Consider the following 22856-nt stretch of genomic DNA (forward strand, 5'->3'; position numbering starts at 1 on the left):
AGAAAACGGGAGCGGCTGTAGGCCGTGCTGTAAATGGTGATGGAGACACCTATACTGCTTATTTCATCCATATTCATACACAGCTACATGGACATGTGCAGATATTATAAATCTACAAGTAAGGTATATACAGAGTATATGTTCAGGAGCAGGATTATGCTTGATTGGAATAGATATGTCGATTTAGCTATGTCTAAGCCTACAATGGTCTTTCCCATTAAGTTGAGAATAATTATGCATTGATGACGTTTCTGCCTGATCGTAAGGAAGCTAGCGCTATGTCTCCGAATTCATTCACTTCTAGACTCGTCATCTACAAATCAATGATAGTCAGAGAGGGACCTGCTCTAGTGACAAAGCGGTCTTAATAAATTATCGTCCTTTCCAATGTGTTTCCGACACATCCTATCAGCCTTTCTGTCACGTCAGTGCCACATCCCATGAGCGTTTCCCTATGAACAGGAGACTTATAATTACATCAGTGTCCGTGTAATATCAGACACATAGCAGGTTATGATGGAGCCATTCTAGATAAAAATCACAAACTGGAAAATATGGGGAAGATTAACTTTCTTCTATTTTTATAAAGAATGGTTATGCTACTGTATAGTTTACATTATGTTCCATCAGGGTCCTGTTATCTTGGGTATGAAAAGAGAACTTGCCCTACCGTATGGAACACGGGTGTATCTGAAATGGCACAGAAAGGGTAGCAACACCTATCTAAGTAGGAAGTTCAGAGACCAGCCCTTTCAGTGTAGCTATTCGCAGCCAGCAGTGGATTTATATATACATTTCTAAAAAAAAAAAAAAAAAAAAAAAATTAGAGGGCCGTATTGTCATTTTAATCTCCAGATCTTTAATGAAAGTGGATTGTCCTCTACGTGAATAAAGCATAAATGGTAAAGATGTTCATTGTGTCTGCGATTAATCACTTCTGTATCAATTTCTAAACCTAGTCATTGTAAATTGATACACTTTACACATGTTAAAGTCAAAAATCTGTTGCTGTGATATTTTTTTGCAACTATCAAAATGATTAAAAGCTAGAAAAAAAATCTAGATTTATAATAATAACTTTTTTTCCAAAAATGAAAACCAGTTTTTAGGCTATGCTTTAAAGGGAACATGACAACAGGATTTCCCAATATAAAGTTGCTTAAAAAATATTTTAGCCCCAATTTTGTTATTTTCACAAGGGGTAACAGGGAGAAAACTAATGTTTGCAAACCCCATGTCCCATTTGAAGAGCCCCTGACATGCCAAAACAGCAGATACCCCCACAAGGGACCCCATTTTGGAAACTACACCTCTTAAGTGATTCATCTACGAGAGTAGTGAGTATGTTTAACCCTCAGGCGATTCACAGACTTATATAACACTGGGCTAAGTAAATGAAATGTTACCACTTTTTCCACTAAAATATTGCTTTAACCCCGTTTGTAATTTTCAGAAGGGTTAATAGGAGAAAACAAACAGTACAGTTATGCAATTTCTCTTGAGTACATAAATAACCCATAAGTGGTCTATGGTCTACATTTGAGGCACAGTGCAAATCTCAGAATGGAAGGAGCACCATATTACATTGTAGATTTTGCTGTTACAATTTTCAGGTGCCATGTCACATTAGCAGAGCCCCTGAGATGCCAGAACAGCAGAACCACCCCAAAAGTGACCCCATTTTAGTAGCTATACCTCTCAATGAATTCATCTAGGGGTGCATTGATCATATTGACACCACATGTGTGTCAGAATTTTATACCATTGGGCAGTGAAGAAAAAAATATATATATTTTTACAACAAAAAATTGTTTTAGTCCCAGTATTTTACATTTTAACAAGGGGAAATGGAATAAATGGCACCAAACATTTTCACACAATTTCTGCTGAATGTGGCAATACCCCATATGTGTCTGTACAGTACTGTTTAGCCACACATCGCTACTGAAATGCCAAACATGTTAATGCTGAATGTGGTTTAGGCACATTGGTGCTCAGAAGGGAAAAGGGGCATGTGTATTTGGGAGCGCAGAATTTGCTGAATTCTTTTGGGTGACGAGGAGCTTTTCCAGAGCCTTTGTACTATCAGTAACTTGGAAGCTCCCTATATTTTTGTTAACAGATGACAGACCTGAGTGGAGACTTGCTTTTTGTGGATTGAGTTGAAGCTGTTACTGGCATCATTTTACACAATGTTTGGGATCATTTATCCTGCGCATTATGCTGAGCACTTTCTTTGGGGTTTCCATCTAAATCTCCAAATGACGTGATTCAGATGATACCCCAGAGGAATCCATTCACTATAATGAGGCAGCAGCATTGTTCCAGGAGTCCGTCTGGTCTCTGTTCTGTTTTGTGGCCTTCCTTTCAGAAGTGCACAAAATTGTGGCTGACAGCACTTTTATGTACGCTTAAGAAGACGGACACCACCAGTGTCCCCATCTGCCTCAGTATAGGGAATCGTCCACTGGAGGTTCCGTCTGAATCACATATTTCAGAGATTTACACTGAGAACCCAGTGTAAGCGCTTAACATAGAACACAGGATAAATGTGAGCCGAGGCAGAATGAACAAATCAACAGCAGGTGAATTGGTTTTTTTTATTTTTACGCTGTTCCTCGTGCAGTATATGTCATTAGATGACTTTATTCTTTGGATCAGCACGATTACAACAATACCGGATTTATTTATTTTTTTTATTTGGCTGCTGTCACACACTAAAATATGTTTTTTATACAAAAAACAAAGTTTTTGCATCTCCATATTTTGAGAGCTATAATTTTTCTCAGACATGTGAGGGCTTGTTTTTTTGCCGGACAAGTTGATATTTTTATTGGTACTACTTTCGGGCACATAACAGATTTTGATTGCTTTTTTTCTTTTTTATACCATTCACTGTGTGGTAAAAGTGATAAGACAACTTTATTTTTCGTGTCAGTACGATTACAGTTATACCACCTTTATATCTTTTTCATGTTTTGGCACTTTTACGCAATAAAAACCACATTATATGGAAAAACATATATTTTTTTTAAATAGTTTTATTCGGAGAGCAATAACTTATTTATATTTCCGATGATGGAGCTGTATTGCAGCTTGTTTTTGCGAGACAAGATTACTTTTTCAACTATACCATTTTTATGTTCATTTCATACTTTCATCACGTTTTGTTCCACTTTTTGTTTTGCAGTATGATGAAAAAGCATAGTATTTTTGCCTCATTTTTTTTTTTCTGTAACTGAAGGGGTTAACTAGTGTGACAGTTTTATAACTGTAGTCGTCACAGACATAGCGATACCAAATATGCGTATTTTTTTTTCCTTATTAGTTTTTTTTTACATAAATATACGTATTTATTGGTTTCATATTTTGATTTTTTATGTTGATTTTTTTTTTTTTAGTTTTAAACAATATTTTAGTTTGTTTTTTTTACGTTTTTTACTTAGTCCCTGTATTCGACTTCAACTTTTATATGTCTGATTACTGATCTCGCCCATTGCAATATACACATGTATAGCAATGCATGAGAACTGACAGTTTTCCTGGCAGATCTCTTGTTATACTCAGTTGCTGGCTGAGTCTAACAGGCCACTGTACCTGGCAGACCCTGGGGTCGTCATGGGATCTCTGGCTGTCATAAAAACTCTTGGCTCCCCCGTGATCATGTCACAATGGACGCCAGAGAGGTAAGAGAAAAAAACGCTCTTGCCATCTATTAAATGACGCGATCGCAGTTGATCACGGCATCTGGAAGATATTAAAAGGCTAAAATCATTGGGACCTGATCCCCTCTGCATCAGAATCGCAGTGATTTCAGGATCATGTGGTTCCTGAACGCTGTAAGACCACTGACCTTTGATATAAACATCTGCGCTGCACAAAGCCCAGCAAGCAGTCGCGAAGCAGTTAAAGACCTCTTTTACAGCATTCTAGTATGCTGTATGAATGGCCCCAAATCCCTGTGCAAGGCTTCAAAAAGACCTTTTATTATACTCGCAGACGACGCCGTCCGGTCTGATGGGCATCACTGGTCTTGATCCTGCGCCTCCTCTCTTGCGATGTCCGTCCTCCTTCCCTGATTTGCATGGATGGCCTATCCTACATCATCCACACTGTGTCCTCCATCGCGTTCCTGTGCAGACACACGTCTCTCTGACCTGCTGAGGGCAGAGCAAAGTACTAAAGTGCCCATGTGCCAGCTTTACCTACGGGTTATTTGCGCTCTTCGGCCTTTCCTGACGCATGCACACTTCAATATTTTGCTGTGCCTTCAAGTAACATGTATCAGCTGTCAGGTTCTCTTTACATAAAGGAAAAAACTATATAAGCTTGGTATCACTGTAATCGTAATGACTAGCGAATGTGCTCGGGTTTCATGTTGTCCGAGCATACTCGGGTGTTATCAGAGTATCTTGGGCGTGCTCGAATAATACGTTTAAGACATTATTCCTCATGTACGTACACACATGACCACTTGTTCAGAAAAGTTTTATGAAAGTATAGTTACCATTTCAGTGCCCTATACACAGCTGATGCTAAGTTCTGGGTGCGAGATTCTGATGCGCTTATCTACTGGAAGTAGATATTTATGATGCGAAAACTGGTCTAGTTCTTAGAAAGCAAAAATCGCCACCCCAGAAACCTCCCCAGTGACTGCAATGGCAACATTCAGTGACTATTGATTTCTCCCATGGGAGGGGGCCCAGCTGCCGCTTAGATTGCTCTTTCCTCTGTTGTAATCGATACACAGTACAAACACATTACCTTGGCTTTATTATGAGATTTCTATCAAGCTGAGATAAGGCATGAAGTGTTGGTTCATGTTGTGTAATAATGTTCCTCAACACCATAGTTCCTGCTGTGTAATATTGCATTATTACATGTGGCACTTCCATTTCTTTACCCTCCCACTAACTACCAGAAATTAAGCGTTGAATATGCATTATAGCTGTGCTGTGAAATATATATATATATATATATATATATATATATATATATATATATATATATATATATATATATATATATATATATATATATATATATATATATATATATATATATTTTTATACAGGGTGGGCCATTTATATGGATAAACCTAAATAAAATCGGAACTGTTGGTGATATCAACTTCCTGTTTGTGGCACATTAGTATATGGGAGGGTGAATACTTTTCAAGATGGGCCATTTTGGATCCAACATTATTTTTTTCAATGGGAAGAGAGATATGTAACATCAGTTACTGAGAATTCCACAAAAAAAACAATTGGTGTGCTTGGTGTTAACGTAGCTTTAGGCCATGTTCACACTTTGCGGCGTCCCTCTGCGGGTCGCCCGCAGCGGAATTGATAAATCTGCAGGGCAAAACCGCTGCGGTTATCCCTGCAGATTTATCGCGGTTTGTTCCGCGGTTTCCGCTGCGGGATTACTCCTATACTATTGATGCTGCATATGCAGCATCAATAGTAATGTTAAAAATAATAAAAATTGGTTATACTCACCCTCCGATGTCCGGATCTCCTGGGCGCTGCACGCGGCGCTCCGGTTCCAAAGATGCTGTGCCGAGAAGGACCTTCGTGACGTCACGGTCATGTGACCCGGGCGTCATCACGGTCATGTGACCGCGACGTCACCGCAGGTCCTGTTCGCACAGCAACTCTGACCGGACGGCCGCGTGCAGCGCTGAGAGGTGAGTATAACATGATTTTTTATTTTTATTCTTTTTTTTTACCCCAAATATGGTTCCCAGGGCCTGGAGGAGAGTCTCCTCTCCTCCACCCCGGGTACCACCCGCACATTAACCGCTTACTTCCCGCAACGTGGGCACAGCCCCATGCGGGAAGTAAGCAGTTCAATGCATTCCTATGTGTGCAGAATCGCAGCGATTCTGCACAAAGAAGTGACCTGTTGCGGGTTGTAAACCGCTGCGTTTCTGCGCGGTTTTTCCCGCAGCATGTGCACAGCGGTTTGCGGTTTCCATAGGGTTTACATGTAAATGGAAACGCTATGGAAACTGCTGCGGACCCGCAGCATCAAAATCGCCGCGGTTCCGCGGTAAAAACCGCAAAGTGTGAACATGGCCTAATTCTTTCATGAGTTATTTACAACTTTATGACCACTTATAAAATGTGTTCAAAGTGCTGCTCATTGTGTTGGATTGTCAATGCAACCCTCTTCTCCCACTCTTGACACATTGATAGCAACACCGCAGAAGAAATGCTAGCACAGGCTTCCAGTATGTGTTGTTTCAGATGCTGCACATCTCGTATATTCACAGCATAGACAATTGCCTTCAGATGACCCCAGAGATAAAAGTCTAATGGGGTCATATTGGGAGACTTTGGTGGCCATTCAACTGGCCTACGACGACCAATCCACTTTCCAGGAAACTGTTTATGTAGGAAAGCTTGGACCTGACAACCAAGATGGTGCACCACCACACAGTTTGTTTGATTTTTCTCTTTATAGGTATATTTTTGAGTAAAATGTAAATTGCTCTTTTGTTCTATAAACGGCTAACAACATGTCTCCAAAGTTCCAAGTAATACATTTTGTATTTATTTTCAGAAAATCAGAAATGGTCAAAATAACAAAATAATGCATTGCTTGCAGACCTCAAAAAATGCAAAAAAAAGTTCAGAATAATTTAGAAACAACAATACTAGTGTTTAACACAGGAAGAGTTCAGAAATCAATATTTTGTGGAATAACCATGATTTTTAATCACAGCTTTCATGTGTCTTGGCATGCTTTCCACCAGTCTTTCACACTGCTTTTGGGTGAACTTATACCAGTCCTGGTATACAAATTTAAGCAGTTCTTCTTTGTTTGATGGCTTGTGACTATCCATCTTTCTCTTAATTACACTCCAGAGGTTTTCAATGGGGTTCAGGTCTGGAGATTGGGCTGTCCATGACAGGGATTTGATGTTGTGGTCCTTCATCCACACCTTGATTGACCTAGCTGTGTGGCATGGTGCATTTTCCTGCTGGAAAAACCAGTCCTCAGAGTTGGGGAACATTGCCTGAGCAGAAGGAATCAACTGTTTTTCCAGGATAACCCTGCATGCGACTTGATTCATACGTCCTTTGCAAAGAACAACCTGCCCTATTCCAGCCTTGCTGAAGCATCCCCAGATCATCATCGATCCTCCACCAAATTTCACAGTGGGTTCAAAACACTGTGACTTGTACGCTTCTCCAGGTCTCCATCTAACCATTAGACGACCAGGTGTTAATCTGGGGATGCTTCAGCAAGGCTGGAATTGGGCAGGTTAATCTTTGCGAAGGACGTATGAATCAAGCCGCATACAAGGTTATCCTGGAAAAACAGTTGATTCCTTCTGTCTTCTGACCAGGCACACCTGCCCACACTTTAACACCACCACCACCACCAAATTCTCATGTGACAACAGTGGCTGTTGCATAACGCTCTGCTTGACATCACCAACATCTTTGGCAGAGATAATTTTTACTGTACCCCGGGGTACTTGACCAGGATCCAGACGGGACTTCTTGTACATATGGGTAACTAATCTCCCAATTTAACTTCACTTGTTGCACTTTTTTGTACAAAGGTATATGGCGATCCTGTTAGCACTACTAATGCGTTTATATTACTAAGTTGTATCGCTATATATCGGACATACCAACACTTATATGTTGGCAGCACGTTTGCTGTCTATTTATTAATATTTTTTATATTTGTTACTTTCATTATTGTCTCAATCTGTGAACTTGGGTCATTGTATCCATGGATGTAGCCACAATTTTCTAAAAATTGTCTATTATATACTGCATGGTAACATTGTGTATGCTCTAAGTGAAAATTAGATTACATGAATTTTCAATAAATTATATGAGTTTGCTAACCTTTTGGCTATTTTTGACTTGTGGTTCTCCTGTTTAATAGCATTGTTAGTTGAGTCGCCATTTTTATGATTTAATTTATAGCTGATGATTATTTCTGTATAAAATAAAACTTGTGTTGAGTTGTACGTTCTCCTGCGTGTCTGTGGATTTCCTCTACTTCTCTCCCACACTCCAAAATCCTACTGGTAGGCTAACTGGCCATTAATGCCATTTTGTAAACGTGCGTATACTCTGCGCCCAGTGATCGCTGTATGTGCTGCACATCTGGTTTGTATGTTCTTTATGTGGTATTTTACAATTACAGGACTGAATATCAGAATTGAATAAATTTGAAACCGGGACGGCTTATGTGCAGCAGCTTGTGTATTAAAGCGGCGCTTAGCTGTGATTTTGATGTTTTGGGAATAATGGCTCTGTGGAGGTTCGTATGATTCAAACATATAAAGCAGTCATTTAGATAATTCTCGATCTGTCTGTTTCTTCTTCTGTAAAGTTTAATTCTCGGATAAGAGGAAGGATGAAAGGGCACTTAAGGACGTCTGTCGTGCCAGACTCCCTCCGTCTAGTAACAGCTTATTGACAATCTGTTATGCTGCTTTTCGGAAGAACTCTTAATAGGCAAAGACTGCACACTTTCCTATTGCAAGATGCTAAGAGAGACCTAGTGCGCCAGGGTGAAAAGTGTGATCTCTGAGCTACTACAAGGTGAAATTGCTGTGCTTGTTCCCAAAGTTGCAGATAATTTCATATTAGAAGAATATGAAGACCTTACAACGTTGAGCAATATTTCATCCGATCCAGAACCGCATAAACCTATTGATTTTGTTGCAGGTCCCCCCCCCCCACTTGTTACCCAAGAACGGTAGTATATAATTCACCCAGTTGCCAACATCGGGGACTTTGTCTTAAACACCATGTCCCAATGTTCTGTGGCCATTTTTTTTAAGCGGATTATGAAACTTACTGTATCTGCTTGGTCAACTCCTTATTGTTCAGAAGGGCCTTCCACAATATACTGATAGAATATGGAACGTCCCATGATAAGTTTTAGGGCTCATGCTCATCTGTGAGGAAAACGGACAAGTGCAGTCCAATAAAACATTTGGATTGCACTCTGATCAATGTTAATCTAGGATTCCCTGCTCATCTGCGATTTTTTTTTTTTTTTCTCCGCTAAGATCAGGATGAGAAAAAAAATCGCAGCATGCTGCGATTGTCCTCTTATCTCGGACGAGACTTGCCAATACAAGTCAATTGGTGTGATTAAAAAAAATCGCACAGCACTCAAATCATAGGAGTTCCATCCGATTTTTGCACACCCATGTCCTATTAAAAGCTGGAATCGCATCATGACCCAACAAAATAGAATAGATATAATCTATTTGTGTATGTATGTGTATGTGTAGATATATAATATACAGTGGGTGCGGAAAGTATTCAGACTCCTTTAAATTTTTCAGTTTGTTTCATTGCAGCCATTTTGTAAATTCTTGACTGAAATCCCCCCCCCCCCACCAGAAATGTTGACATTTTTGCAAATTTATTAAAAAAGAAAAACTGAAATATCACATGGTCATAAGTATTCAGACCCTTTGCTCAGTATTGAGTAGAAGCACCCTTTTGAGCTAGTACAGCCATAAGTAGTCTTGGGAATTATACATCAAGTTTTTCACACCTGGATTTGGGGATCCTCTGCCATTTTTCCTTGCAGATCCTTTCCAGTTCCGTCAGGTTGGACCAGTCAAGAATGGTCACAGAGTTGTTCTGAAGCCACTCCTTTGTTATTTTAGCTGTGTGCTTAGGGTCATTGTCTTGTTGTAAGGTGAAGCTTTGGCCAAGTCTGAGGTCCAGAGCACTCTGGAGCAGGTTTTCATCCAGGATAGCTCTGTACTTGGCCGCATTCAAGTTTCATTCAATGGAAATCAGTCGTCCTGTCCCTGCAGCTGAAAAACACCCCCAAAGCCTGATTCTGCCACCACCATGTTTCATTGTTGGGCTTGTATTGCGCCGATGATGAACAGTGCCTGGTTTTCTCCACACATACCTCTTAGAATTCTCACCAAAAAGGTCCATCTTCATCTCATCAGATCAGAGAATCTTATTTCTCATAGTCTGGGAGTCCTTCATGTGTTTTTTAGCAAACTCTATGCAGGCTTTCATATATCTTGTACTGAGGAGAGGCTTCCGTCAGGCCACTCTGCCATAAAGGCCTGACTGGTGGAGGGCTGCAGTGATAGTTGACTTTGTGGAACTTTCTCCCATCTCCCTACTGCATCTCTGGAGCTCAGCCACAGTGATCTTGGGGTTCTTCTTTACCTCTCTCACCAAGGCTCTTCTCTCACGATTGCTCAGTTTGGCTGGACAGCCAGGTCTAGGAAGACTTCTGGTGGTCCCAAACTTCATCCATTTAAGGATTATAGAGACCACTGTGCTCTTAGGAACCTTGAGTACTGCAGAAATTTCTTTGTAACCTTTGCCAGATATGTGCCTTGCCACAATTCTGTCTCTGAGCTCCTTGGCCAGTTCCTTTGACCTCATGATTCTCATTTGATCTGACATGCACTGTATGAATGAAATGGAGTAGATCCATCTTAAGGAGGATCACAAGGAAATGGACAGCATGTGACTTAAATATGAGTGTCTGAGCAAAGGGTCTGAATACTTTTGACCATGTGATATTTCAGTTTTTCTTTTTATTAAATGTGCAAAATTTTCAACATTTCTGTTTTTTGTTTTTTTTCAGTCAGACTGTATATTAATGAGAAAAAATGAACTTTTTTGAATTTGCCAAATGGCTGCAATGAAACAAAGAATGAAAAATTTAAAGGGATCTGAATACTTACTTTGATGTTTGAGTAAAGATTGTAATTTAGGAAAATGAAGTGGTAGTAGCAGCAATTTGGTAACTACACTTTAACATTTCGGTTGGTGGCTTCATTTTTATCCTCTGTGAGCGATTGTCAATAAACCAGAAAGTATGGTGCAACGCAGTGCCCTGTTTTGTCTGGTAAAATGACAGACCACATGATGGAAACCCAATAGGGTCTATTGGACACCGATGTTGGCGTTATATAGCAGGGCTGTGGAGTTGGAGTCGGTATAAAACGGACCAACTCCTATAATATATAATAAATTGGATTCAGTAGCTCAGTGCAGGATGTGCTGTAAATGTTTTCATAATAATTTTGGAAAGTTATGAAGTATCTTTATAAATGTTTCTTCTGTTCCTGATGTAAGGATCTTGGCTTTTAGCTGAGATGAATCTGTGCTGCACTTTATGCACATGCTCAGTAGTGACCAGTGCTGTTGGGTCGGAGTCAGGAATATGGAGGCGGAGGAGTCAGTGATTTGGCTTACCGACTCCACAGCCATGTTATTTAGCTGTGAAGTATCTTTTTCTGCTTTGATGACAAAATAGAAAACAGAATTCATACCTCAGATATGAAGTTTTTTTTTCCGTGATGCTCATTTTTCCAAACCTCCCTTTACGTAGGTAAAATGTGCTGCTCCTTTCCAGAGGAGAACTTTTGCTGCACATTCTACTTAATTTCCATATTTTTGTATTAATGCTATGAATTTGCTGCCTAATTTACCCCTTGCATTGCATAGTGAAAATCCACAGCATAAAGTCACAATTCCTGCCAGTCCTTTTCAAGTGCAGATTTTTTTTCTGCAACATGTAAATGAGATTTTCTTCCATTTCATCAACAAGCCTCACATTGTGCAGCATATCTGACCTGTGTGAACATTACATAACAGGCTGTGCGCTTTTTTTGTGGTGTCACTCGTAGCCGTTCCTCCCTCCCTCTTTTATTTTTTACAGACACAGAACCTGGAAGAAAAACATTTTTTCCTGCTTTCCTAATTTAGCCCAGTGCAGTTTCCTTAGTATTGCACATTGTTCTGCTATTATAGAGCTATATCATAAATTAGATTTATCATGGCTGGTATTATACAGCTATATTATAGATGCAAGTTATTAGTTTTAAAACAGGCGCTTTACAAACGCTTTAACTGACTTTTTTTCATATCCCTTTTCCTGCAGGTTTGTATTTGCAGGAAATAAGTCAACTGGGTATTTTGCTAATCAGTTTATTTATCCCCCTTTTCTGGGATCCCTGGTGTAAGTTGCTAATTGGAAAGTTTTGCTTTATTTATAAGATTGCGATGAGAAGCCCAAAGGCTGGATTTAGTGCCAGTGAACCAACTGATTAAGTAAGGCGGTTTTCCTAAATTGAAAGGCATGACTTTCTACATGTGATTCCCTCAAATAAGAGCGTTTCATGCTCAAGAACTTATCATAAGGCTATGTTCACACGTTGTGTTTTTGCTGCGTTTATGTATGCAAAGTTTAAGTACCAGCAAAGCCTATGAGATTTCAGAAATCTCATGCACACACATTGGTTTAATTTTCCTGACTGATTTTGAAAACTGCAGCATGTCACTTTTTTCTACATATTTCCAGCTTTTTTTCTCCCATAGGAAGCAATGGATAGTTGCAAAAATGCAGGTATCCGTTTTTGGTGCAAAAATATAAGGAAGTAAAGTCAGGCTTTTTTTGGGCCACTAAACTTTGTCAACATGCACAAGAGGCAACAAAAATGCAGAAATAAAAACTCAGCAAAACCTGCTTTTTTTGAAGCAGCTTCTTTACAAGAAAGCAGGTTTTGCCTGAGGGGAAAAAAATGCAAAGTAAAAACATAGCCAAAGTACCTGTGAACATAGCCTAAGCACCCGTGAACATAGCCTAAGCACCCGTGGACATAGCCTAAGCACCCGTGGACATAGCCTAAGCACCCGTGAACATAGCCTAAGCACCCGTGAACATAGCCTAAGCACCCGTGAACATAGCCTAAGCACCCCATTTTTCACCATGAACATCTTAGTCCTAATAGATGTGAACTGATAAATTATCACTGCCGTATGTGAAGTAAACTACACCTCAGCAACTAATATTTGGGTTTCTGCACCCCTTAGTCCCATGTAAAAATTTTAGCACTGACATGTTTTGTTTTGTTTTTTCCATTGGTTACAAACCTGGAATTTGTCCTATACAAAAAGTGGGAGGTTAAAGAGAACCTGTCAGCAGATTTTGCCGCTATAAGATGCGGCCACTCCCTTTCAGGGCTTATCTACAACATTCTATAATGCTGTAGATAAGCCTCCGGTCCGACCTGCAAGTGAAGAAAAATAAGTTATTATACTCACCCGGGGGGGCGGTCCGGTTCGGTCCGATGGGTGTCGCATGTCTGGGTCTGGCGCCTCCCATCTTCTTGCGATGCCTCCCACCTGCTTGCTTCATCACTCCCCGGCATTGCGCTCTGGTGCAGGAGTACTTATCTGTCCTGTTGAGGGCAGAGTAAAGTACTGCAGTGCGCAGGTGCTGGGAAAGGTCAGAGAGGCCCAGCGCCTGCGCACTGCAGTACTTTACTCTGCCCTCAACAGGGCAGATAAGTACATTTGCGCAGAAGCACGATGCCGGGGAGCGATGAAGAAGCAGGAGGGCGGCGTCACAAGAAGATGGGAGGCGCCAGACCTGCGACACCCATCGGACCGGACCGCTTTCCCCCCCCCCCCCCCCCAAGTGAGTATAATAAAAGTTGTTTTTCTTCTCTTGCAGGTCGGTCCTGGGGCTTATATACAGCATTATAGAATGCTGTATATAAGCCCTGAAAGGTGATGGCCGCAGCTTATATCGGCCAAAACTGCTGACAGGTTCCCTTTAATGAAAAGGATCAGCATTGGAAGAACTGAGTACAAAGCACATAGTATATCTGTAGCCTTTCGGCATCTGCTGGAGCACATTATAGGGAATCTGTCAGCAGGTTTATGTAATCTGAGAGCAACATTGTTTGGGTCTCAGACCCTGATTCCAGTGATGTATCACTTACTGTGCTACTTGCTGCCATTTTGTTACAATTTCTGTTTTCTCTGTGGCAGATATATCAGTACTCTGAATGCTGAGCCTTGTATAACCCTGCCAACAACACTGATTGTACACAGAAAGTTAACAATCATTGGTGGGGTCGGTGTTACTCAAAGCAGTTGACTAGGAGGCATGGGACATCTAGTCCTGTAGTGATAATCTCCTTCTGAGAAAACATGAATTTTATTGAAAAAACACACAGCCTAGTAACTATCACATCACTGTAATCAGGGTCTCAGCCCCTACATCATGCTGCCCTGATTACATAATGAAAACCTATTGACACAGTACTTTTAAAGGATGTCATAGGTATACAGAATGGTGATCAAAGGAAAGCGGTCAGTGGCCCAGGGTGCAAATGTTCATTTTCAGCAGTTTAACAAACACTTTCAGAGTACGCCTAGTCTTTAATTATTACATTTGGATTTGCTGGATATATGAATATATATTAGAGTAAAAAGACCCAGCAGGATTGTGTCTTGTAAAGTAAGGACATGGCTGTAATGGGGATGTAATAGCGGCTACAGTGATACCTTTGGTGAAGAAATCCACTTTGTTATTCTTTAAAGACCATGTGAAAGTTTCTGCTTTTTTTGGTGCCCAGGGGCCGGACTGTGCACCCAGTCTTCTCCGCCTGTTGTTTGAGACCTGCATTCTCTGTATGTTGCATTTTCAATAAAATCCGTATCAGCAGGAGTTTATCACTACAGGTCTGATGTCTCTGCCTCCTCGTCATTTGCTCTGCTTTACCCACTTCACCCTCCAGCTGGACAACGACCCCAAGCATCCTGCCAGAGCTACAATGGATGGTATTTAGATCAAAGCCTGTTCATGTGTGTGACTGGCCAGTCATAGTCCAGACCTAAACCCCACTGAGAATCTGTTACGAGACTTGACAATTGCTGTTCAGACGCCTCCATCCAATCTCGCTGAGCGGGCACATATATATCCGTCTCTAGATGTGCAAATCTGGTAGAGACAGACCCCAAAAGACGTGCAGCAGTAATTGCAACAGAAGATGGTCCTACAAAGTATTGACGCAGGGGGCTGAGTACAAATGTATGCCACAATTTTCAGATTTACGGTATATATATTTTTTTTTTTAATATTTAGAAAACTATATAATTTCCTTGCACTTCAAGAATACCGTTCTTACTACTTTGTGTTGGAATATCACATAAAATCCCAATAAAATACATTTAAGTTTGTGGTTGTAACATGAAAAAATGTAGCCAAGTTTTCAGCACTGCCGCTAGTCCATTGTCCTCCCAGATCGGAGGGCGTCATTTAGGAGCAGGATGTTGGCATTGTACAAATTACTAAACCGCAGTTTGTAGAATAATGAGCGATTCCTTTCATGGAGCATCATGAGCAGCTTCACGTAATAGTGACTAATTATTTAACCATGACTGGCAGCTCTGAACATTGTGTTCTTTTTGCCTCGCTTACTATGTTTTCTGTGAATCTAATTACAAAGGAAGCAAGTATTCCTTACAGCCTGCAATGAATACAAGGGAAGGGATGAAAGCCCGCGCTGCACACTTTGTGAAGCATAGGTGGATGTTTGTTTTTGTCCTCCTATTTAATAAAGAGCGATTTATATGAAATCAAGAACAGAACTGGATGAACACACATTATCCTTAACATCTGCCTATTTTATGTGGGTGACCCTTTACAATGGCGGATGACAATATGAGCAGTTCAGAAGAATGCTCATTCCGATCACTGACCTATGTGAACGCACCACCGATCAGCCGACCACTACCCAAAAGCTAGTTTTGTCATGCTCCGTCAGGGAGAGCCAGTCCCTGCATTGCTATCTGATTTTCATGGACGTCTTAGTGTCCCAAATGCACAGATTTCCAATTATCCGGAACACTGCACAACCAAACATACTCCATCCTGCCTACCAGGGCTGCGTGGTCGGAGTCAGAACCCATTTTGGTGGAGTCGGTCATGAAAACTGAGGAGTCGTAGGTTTGGCTAACTGACTCCATAGCCCTGTCAGGGCTGTGGAGTCGGAGTTGGAGCCCGTTTTGGTGGAGTTGATGTCAGGGAAATTGAGGAGTCGGAGGTTTGGCTTACCGACTCCACAGTCCTGCTGCCTACCTTACTACCAGTAGATGGGCTAAATTTCATATTAATCAGCCAAGTCAGTGCCCCAAGTGCCAATTAGTAACCTGGCAATTTTTACTCATTGATTTGGTCATGCTTACAGTGTACATGGGCGGGCATACCATTGGGGCACCACCTTGGGGTAAAGGGGCCCCTCTACCTCCAAAGCAGGTGGAATTGTGTCCACTTACTTTTCTTGCACGGGGGCCCTTTTCTGTCCGTGTCTGCCCCCGTACCTGTATGTGTAATAGAGTAGTTCTTCTAAACGGCAGTGAACTACTAGTCGCTTTCAGACCTAAATTAAAAGGTTCATATTATCCAGACAAAAGCAGATATTTCGTCTCCAAATGTTTTTTTCAGGCTAAAACACTCGATAAGCCCAAACCCACTGAGACTTATCAATGGATTACAATTCTAAAGGAAATTACCTCCATAAAATGTGAACCCTGCACAGATTTATGGTATATGTTACAGAAAGGAGAATAGAGCTGCCAGTTTGTAGCAGCGCTGTAAGCAGAGAATTCCCTTACCACACACCAAAACCATCTACGTCGTATTAATTATAAAAAAGGGAATTAAACTGAAATTAAAATTTGCAATCCCAAACTTGGGCAAACCCTAACGTACATTTTCTGTATCCGTTTTTGATTGCAATAAAGATCTCTGCCATTTATCATATACATATCATGCCCCCAGTCATGGACACAGAGATCCTCAAAACCGTGATTAGCGGATTCTGAAAGTGTATTGGAAAATTGGCTTACTCGCCATCATGCAAATGTACCATTTGCTGAACGTAGAAGAGTAATCTCCCTGTATTGATGTTTCCAGCTCACATGTATATTCAGGCTCGGACTGGCCCACAGGAGAACAGGAGAAGCCTCTGGTGGGCCCCTGTGCTAGAGAAGGTCCCAATTCTCTTATCTCAGCAGTACTTGGCACTATATACTTGAATCACTATGTACAGACAACAGCGGCATCTTATTCATGTAACAATCTATCCAGCTCATTGTTATATGCATTTGTGATTGAGCATAATGTCACATTTGCATGTAGCTGAAAAGTGGGCTCCTGGAGGTGGTTACTGGTGGGCCCGTGGCACCCCAGTCTGACACGGTGTATATTTATGTGCTTCCATGGTGATACACTACAAGCAAGCTATGACCATCATTTTATTTTTTTAATGCTATACGTTAAAATAAGAAAGTAATACTTTTTATCAGAGAGATCTGTGTCTTTCTCCTCAAACTGGTCATTCATTCTCAGAATTCAGTGAATACAGATTTTCACATTAGTGAGATAGAAGAGTCGGTGCGCAGAAAATTCTCTGGAGAACTGGAACTGTCATTTCAGGAGACCTTGCAGCAGAATGTCTCTAGCTCCTCCTTCCTCCATAGAATTTTAAAAGCACCAACTGCCATATGTCACCGTTATTGGAAAATCTAGATTCACTGAATACAGACATTACCCATGAAGTGAGAGTTAATGATTAGTCTAGGAGGAGAAATAAGCAAATTTCTCTAATAATCTATATTACAAAGTTTCTTATTTTCACTTCTACTATTGATTTCATAAAAATGAAAACGTTAACGCTTTGTCATGAATTGTTTACTTTGCTAGTATTATTGATGCATTTCTTTCATTCATTTAATCACCCATTTGTTTCAATAGCTACCAGGGAAATAATTCATGCGCAAAGGATAAGCTAAAGCGCATGTGATCCCAACATTGGCCATTCCCCATATACTGAGTGTGTTGTGTATCTTCCCTGTGCTAGCTGCTGATGACCGATTGTGCTGATGATTGCTCACACTACAACTCTTATTTGGTCTTTTGACTGGCATGAACTTCTGGTCCACAATGAACATTTCTATCTTGTTTTCCCTGTTGCAGGCATCCTACCCTTCTGGGGGTCCTGTTCTGCGGCCTGAGGATGAATTGGATAGGCTGACGAAGAAGATGCTTTATGACATGGAGAACCCTCCTTCTGAAGAGTATTTTGGTGAGAAGTAACACACAATAGGATGATAATACAATCCTATCTACTTGCTTTCAGATGTCCTGTGCTTAGCAAAGCAGCAGGGTTTTGACATGTAGGACATATGGGCCTGATGTTTCTCGTCATAAGTGAGCCAATTGTCAGCCATTTGTCTGCTATTCATGAGAAGCTGCTGTACAGTTTTAACAGTGGTCACTTCTCTCCCTTCAACTGTCTCCATAATGGGAGTCTCCTTACCCCTTCCCACCTAGTGAGGCAGCGAATGCTTCCATTTATTTATGTGCTGTGTACGGAAACATTGTGGCATCCTTGTTAGATAAGAGGGGGTTCAGGATAGTGCAGGACCCACCTTTGTGGATATGCCATAAAACACTGATAGGCATAGCCCTTTAAGTATAACTATTGTAAAGTTCAATTGCTTTACAATCCTTACAGCGTCACTAGCTTTAAAGGGAATCTGGCACCTAATCTGAGAGCAGAATAATATAGAGACCAGGACTCTGATTACAGCAGAGTGTCTCTTACTGGGCTGCATGCTTTTGCACAGTGTACACAGACAGCTGCCAAAACACTTGATTTGTTTTTCCCAAAACTGCAGCAAAAAGCCCAGTAAGTGATATATCACTGGAATTAGGGTATCTGCCCCTACATCATGCTGCTCTCAAATGAGCTAGCAGAAACCTGGTGACGGATTCCTTTTAACAATGTCAGGAAGTTTAGAATATGTACATGGAATTTTTGTGTTTTTTCAATTCTTTCTCAATTTTTGCTGAGAGTTCTGGTCCCGTATTTTTCGGACTACGAGACGCACTGGACCATAAGACGCACCTATTTTTTAGAGGAGGAAATTAGGAGAAAAAATTAAAGCAAAAAAATGGTTAATTCTGTACTGTAATATCCCCTATCCTGTTATATATGGTCCCCTCATCCCCATTCTGATACACAAGGCCCCTCATCCCTATCCTGGTATGATTGGCACCATCCGGATCCTGTTATGCACGACCCCATCCCAGTCCTGGTATGATTGGCACCATCAAGATCCTGGTTCGATTGGTTTCATCCTTATTCTGGTATAATTGTCCCCATCCCAGCCCTGGTTTGATTGGTCCCATCCTTTTTCTGGTATAAATGGCTCCATCTTGTTCCTGGAATGTTGGTCCCATCCTTTTTCTTTTATAATTGGCCCCATCCTGTTCCTGGTATGCATGGCCCCATCACGAAAGATTAAAAAAAACAAAAAAAAAACATTACACTCATTTACACGGCTCTCCCTCGCAGCGTCCTGCTCCAGTGCCAGCAGCTGCTTAATGCTTATAAGCAGCTCATGGCAGGGACATCATGCGCTGCTCACAAGCAGAGCACAGCTGCCGGAATACTCACCGGGACCGTTCATCCCAGAGAACGGTGAGTATCCATTCCTCTTCAGTAGCGCGCAGTGTCAGCCAGAGCCTTCCTGCTGGGGCCGGCAGTCAAGTGTGCCGATACGTAAGAGAAATAAATATTCAGAATATTCATTTCTCTTAAGTATCGGCACATGTGACCACCGGCTACAGCAGGAAGCCGCTGGCTGGCACTGCGCGCTACTGAAGAGGAATGGATACTCACCGAGATTTCTGCGATGAACGGTCCCGGTGAGTATTCTGGCAGCTGTGCTCTGCTTGTGAGCAGCGCATGATGTTCCTGCCATGCACTTCTTACAAGCATTAAGCAGCTGCTGGCACCGGAGCAGGACGCTGCAAGGGAGAGCCGTGTAGGTGAGTGTAATGTTTTTTGTTTTTTTTAATCTTTTCTGATGGGGCCATGGATACCAGGAACAGGATGGGGCCAATTATAAAAGAAAAAAGGATGGGACCAACATTCCAGGAACAGGATGGGGCCATTTGTACCAGGGATGCAAGAAAAATGAGTATGCATTGCCCTCCACGCCCATGGGCGTAGAATGCAGTGCATATTCATTTCTCTTTAGCAGCGGGCACAGGAGTCAGCCAGGGCCACTGGCTCCAGCCTCCTGTGACCCGCTGCTCCGGCAGAACCGCTCCCTCACCTCCCCACCACAGCCAGAGCCCGTACATCCGGACTATAAGACGCACCCCCCTCCCCTTTTCCTCCATATTTCGTCTTATAGTCTGAAAAATACGGTAATCCCAATTGCTATTTTCCATTCGGATCTGTTAAACCTACTATTTCTGTGTAATTGAATGTTAGAAGGATAAAATCTGCATGTGCATTGATTTTTAGCAATAATTTACACTTTACTCATGTATGCCTTTATCTTGAGCTATCAAGATGCCTGCAAAATGGGTGCCAGTTTTACCTTGACAGCAATGACCTACAGTAAAAATGTAAGTGTAAGCTGTTAAAGGGTGCCCTCAGAGGTGCATGGTGCAGTACTATACCGCTGTATGCCTCCAATTTCATACCTCAGGCTCATTTCACATCTTGGGATCTAAGGGAAGAAATAGTATTACTTGAAGCTTTTATTTCTTGTCCATTCCAATTTGGCGACACTATATGGATGTAAAGAAGACGAGAATAACATAAGCAGTTCCAGTGCGGCATTGTAGGATTTCTTACATAGTACATTGGAACTAAACTGGATCCATGATATAATTTTCATCATCCAAATTGGGCTCCATTCACACATCAATGTGACATGTCTGTGTGCTGAGCGATTTTTTACACAGATAGCACACTGACCCATAGAGTTTCATTGACCCATGCACACATCCATTCTAAAAACAGGTTCATGAGACTCAAAGCGTATCCTATTCTCATACGTTTTCCAGTTCATTATTAAACAGATTATACATGGTAGGCATGATTTGTACTACAATTTTCCCATCCAAGTATCATTCTTAATTAACTGATCTATTGTTATGGGTCAATGAAGAATAATAATAATAATAATAATAATAAAGTTTAGTCTACCTGTTTCAGTGCTAAAAAAAAAACAGATGCCTCTAGTATGGCACCTGAAAAATAAGCTGACCGTTTCCCTTGCATAGTAACGCTCACTTGCCTTAGGCTGCTTTTACACTGCACTATAAATGCCTCAGTGTGAAATAGTGCAGCAGACTAATCCATACAGCAAACAATATCTGCCGACATCTACCAGCCAAAATAACACTCTATTGCTCTCTGTCAGGTGAATGAGACCTGTGGGTACATTTAATGTATGTGCCAGGAGCTTTTCCAGTGCAAATGCAGTGAGAAAGCGGCCTAAGGGTTACACTGGCAAAGGTTAAGTGTAATTTTGTTGAGTTGCTATAAATGCAATAGATACAGAAAAGCAGTCACTCGCCTCAAGCATCGTGAGGGACTGAAGTCATTTCTGTCATTAAAGCAAATTGTTTTATCACTTGTAATGCTAATCATCTCCTCCAGCTTTATGTATCAAACCTTATTTTCTTTTTCACGCTGCCTGTGTCTTTGCCAATTTATTGTCTTCACATACTTATCTCCCATTTATCCATTTCATTTAGTATGGAGCCGACAGCTTATCCACTGTTATTATGGCCCATTGATCAAGTAATTGGAAAAGGGCAAATCGGTAGAGGCAGTGCCTGCGATTTGCATGAAATATTCCCAGCCCTGGGTCCGTGTAGCATGGTAATTGCTGCATCCACATAGCTGTCAGCTAATAACTATATTAGTCAGAATATGGAAAGCCGGATCTTAGCATATTAAAACTTGTATTGGAGCAGATAGGCTTTGAATAGAGGGATTTAATTAAACATGCTAGCAGGCTTCCAGGCTTTATGGGAAGTCAAGGAGAAAATGCTTATGGATAATGAAAAGGAAGTCCTTTGGGTTAAATGAGGGCATTGTCCTTTAGTGTTACCTTTTAACCTTTCCATGTATTTCAGGGTTAACCTAAAAACCTCCTGTGATACTTGCAATTAATAGACCATTGTAAAGAAGTGATTGCAGGCAATGTAAAACAAAAAAAACAGGTCCAGCAGAAATATTTTTTTAAAAAACAAAGATGTCTGCACAATTTTTTTGCCAACTGATTGTTTCTGGATCCGTTCTAACAGATGACTACTGGACATGTGAATATATCCTTATTTCAGAGTAGTATCTGTGAGAGTCTAAGTGGTGGAGCCCCCGGGATCAGTTAAGGTACCTTCACACGAAACGACTTTGTAACGATATCGCTAGCGATCCGTGACGTTGCAGCGTCCTCGCTAGCGATATCGTTTAGTTTGACACGCAGCAGCGATCAGGATCCTGCTGTGATGTCGCTGGTCGCTGAATAAAGTCCAGAACTTTATTTGGTCGTCCGATCGCCGTGTATCGTTGTGTTTGAAAGCAAAAGCAACGATACCAGCGATGTTTTACACTGGTAACCAGGGTAAACATCGGGTTACCAAGCGCAGGGCCGCGCTTAGTAACCCGATGTTTACCCTGGTTACCAGCGTAAAAGTAAAAAAAAAAAACAGTACATACTCACCTGCGCGTCCCCCGGCGTCCGCTTCCTGCTCTGACTGAGCGCCGGCCGTAAAGTGAAAGTAAAAGCACAGCGGTGACGTCACCGCTGTGCTGTTAGGGCCGGAGCTCAGTCAGTGTCAGGAAGCAGACGCTGGGGGACGCGCAGGTGAGTATGTACTGTTTGTTTTTTTTTACTTTTACGCTGGTAACCAGGGTAAACATCGGGTTACTAAGCGCGGCCCTGCGCTTAGCAACCCGATGTTTACCCTGGTTACCCGGGGACCTCGGCATCGTTGGTCGCTGGAGAGCGGTCTGTGTGACAGCTCCACAGCGATCAAACAGCGACGCTGCAGCGATCGGCATCGTTGTTGCTATCGCTGCAGCGTCGCTTCGTGTGAAGGTACCTTAAGTTATCACTTATCTTATGAATAGGTGATAGTTTACTGACTTCACAAAACAGACGCGACTGAGCATAGACCCAAGCCAGACATATTCTCCTACGCAGGCGATATGT

At 41.5% G+C, this 22856-nt stretch overlaps 1 protein-coding gene across 6 annotated transcripts in view; it reads left to right on the forward strand.

Annotated features, from left to right (window-relative positions):
• LPP (LIM domain containing preferred translocation partner in lipoma) overlaps positions 1-22856 on the forward strand; it is a 377393-nt gene that overhangs the window by 268209 nt on the left and 86328 nt on the right. For all 6 annotated transcript variants that reach the window (XM_077290271.1, XM_077290274.1, XM_077290276.1 and 3 more), the window contains one exon: positions 17806-17914. In XM_077290271.1, coding sequence (XP_077146386.1) covers positions 17806-17914 — 109 coding nt within the window. The remainder of the gene's footprint in view (positions 1-17805; positions 17915-22856) is intronic.

This window comes from Ranitomeya variabilis, chromosome 2 (assembly GCF_051348905.1).
Source record: "Ranitomeya variabilis isolate aRanVar5 chromosome 2, aRanVar5.hap1, whole genome shotgun sequence".
In the NCBI taxonomy this organism is placed as follows: Eukaryota; Metazoa; Chordata; class Amphibia; order Anura; family Dendrobatidae; genus Ranitomeya; species Ranitomeya variabilis.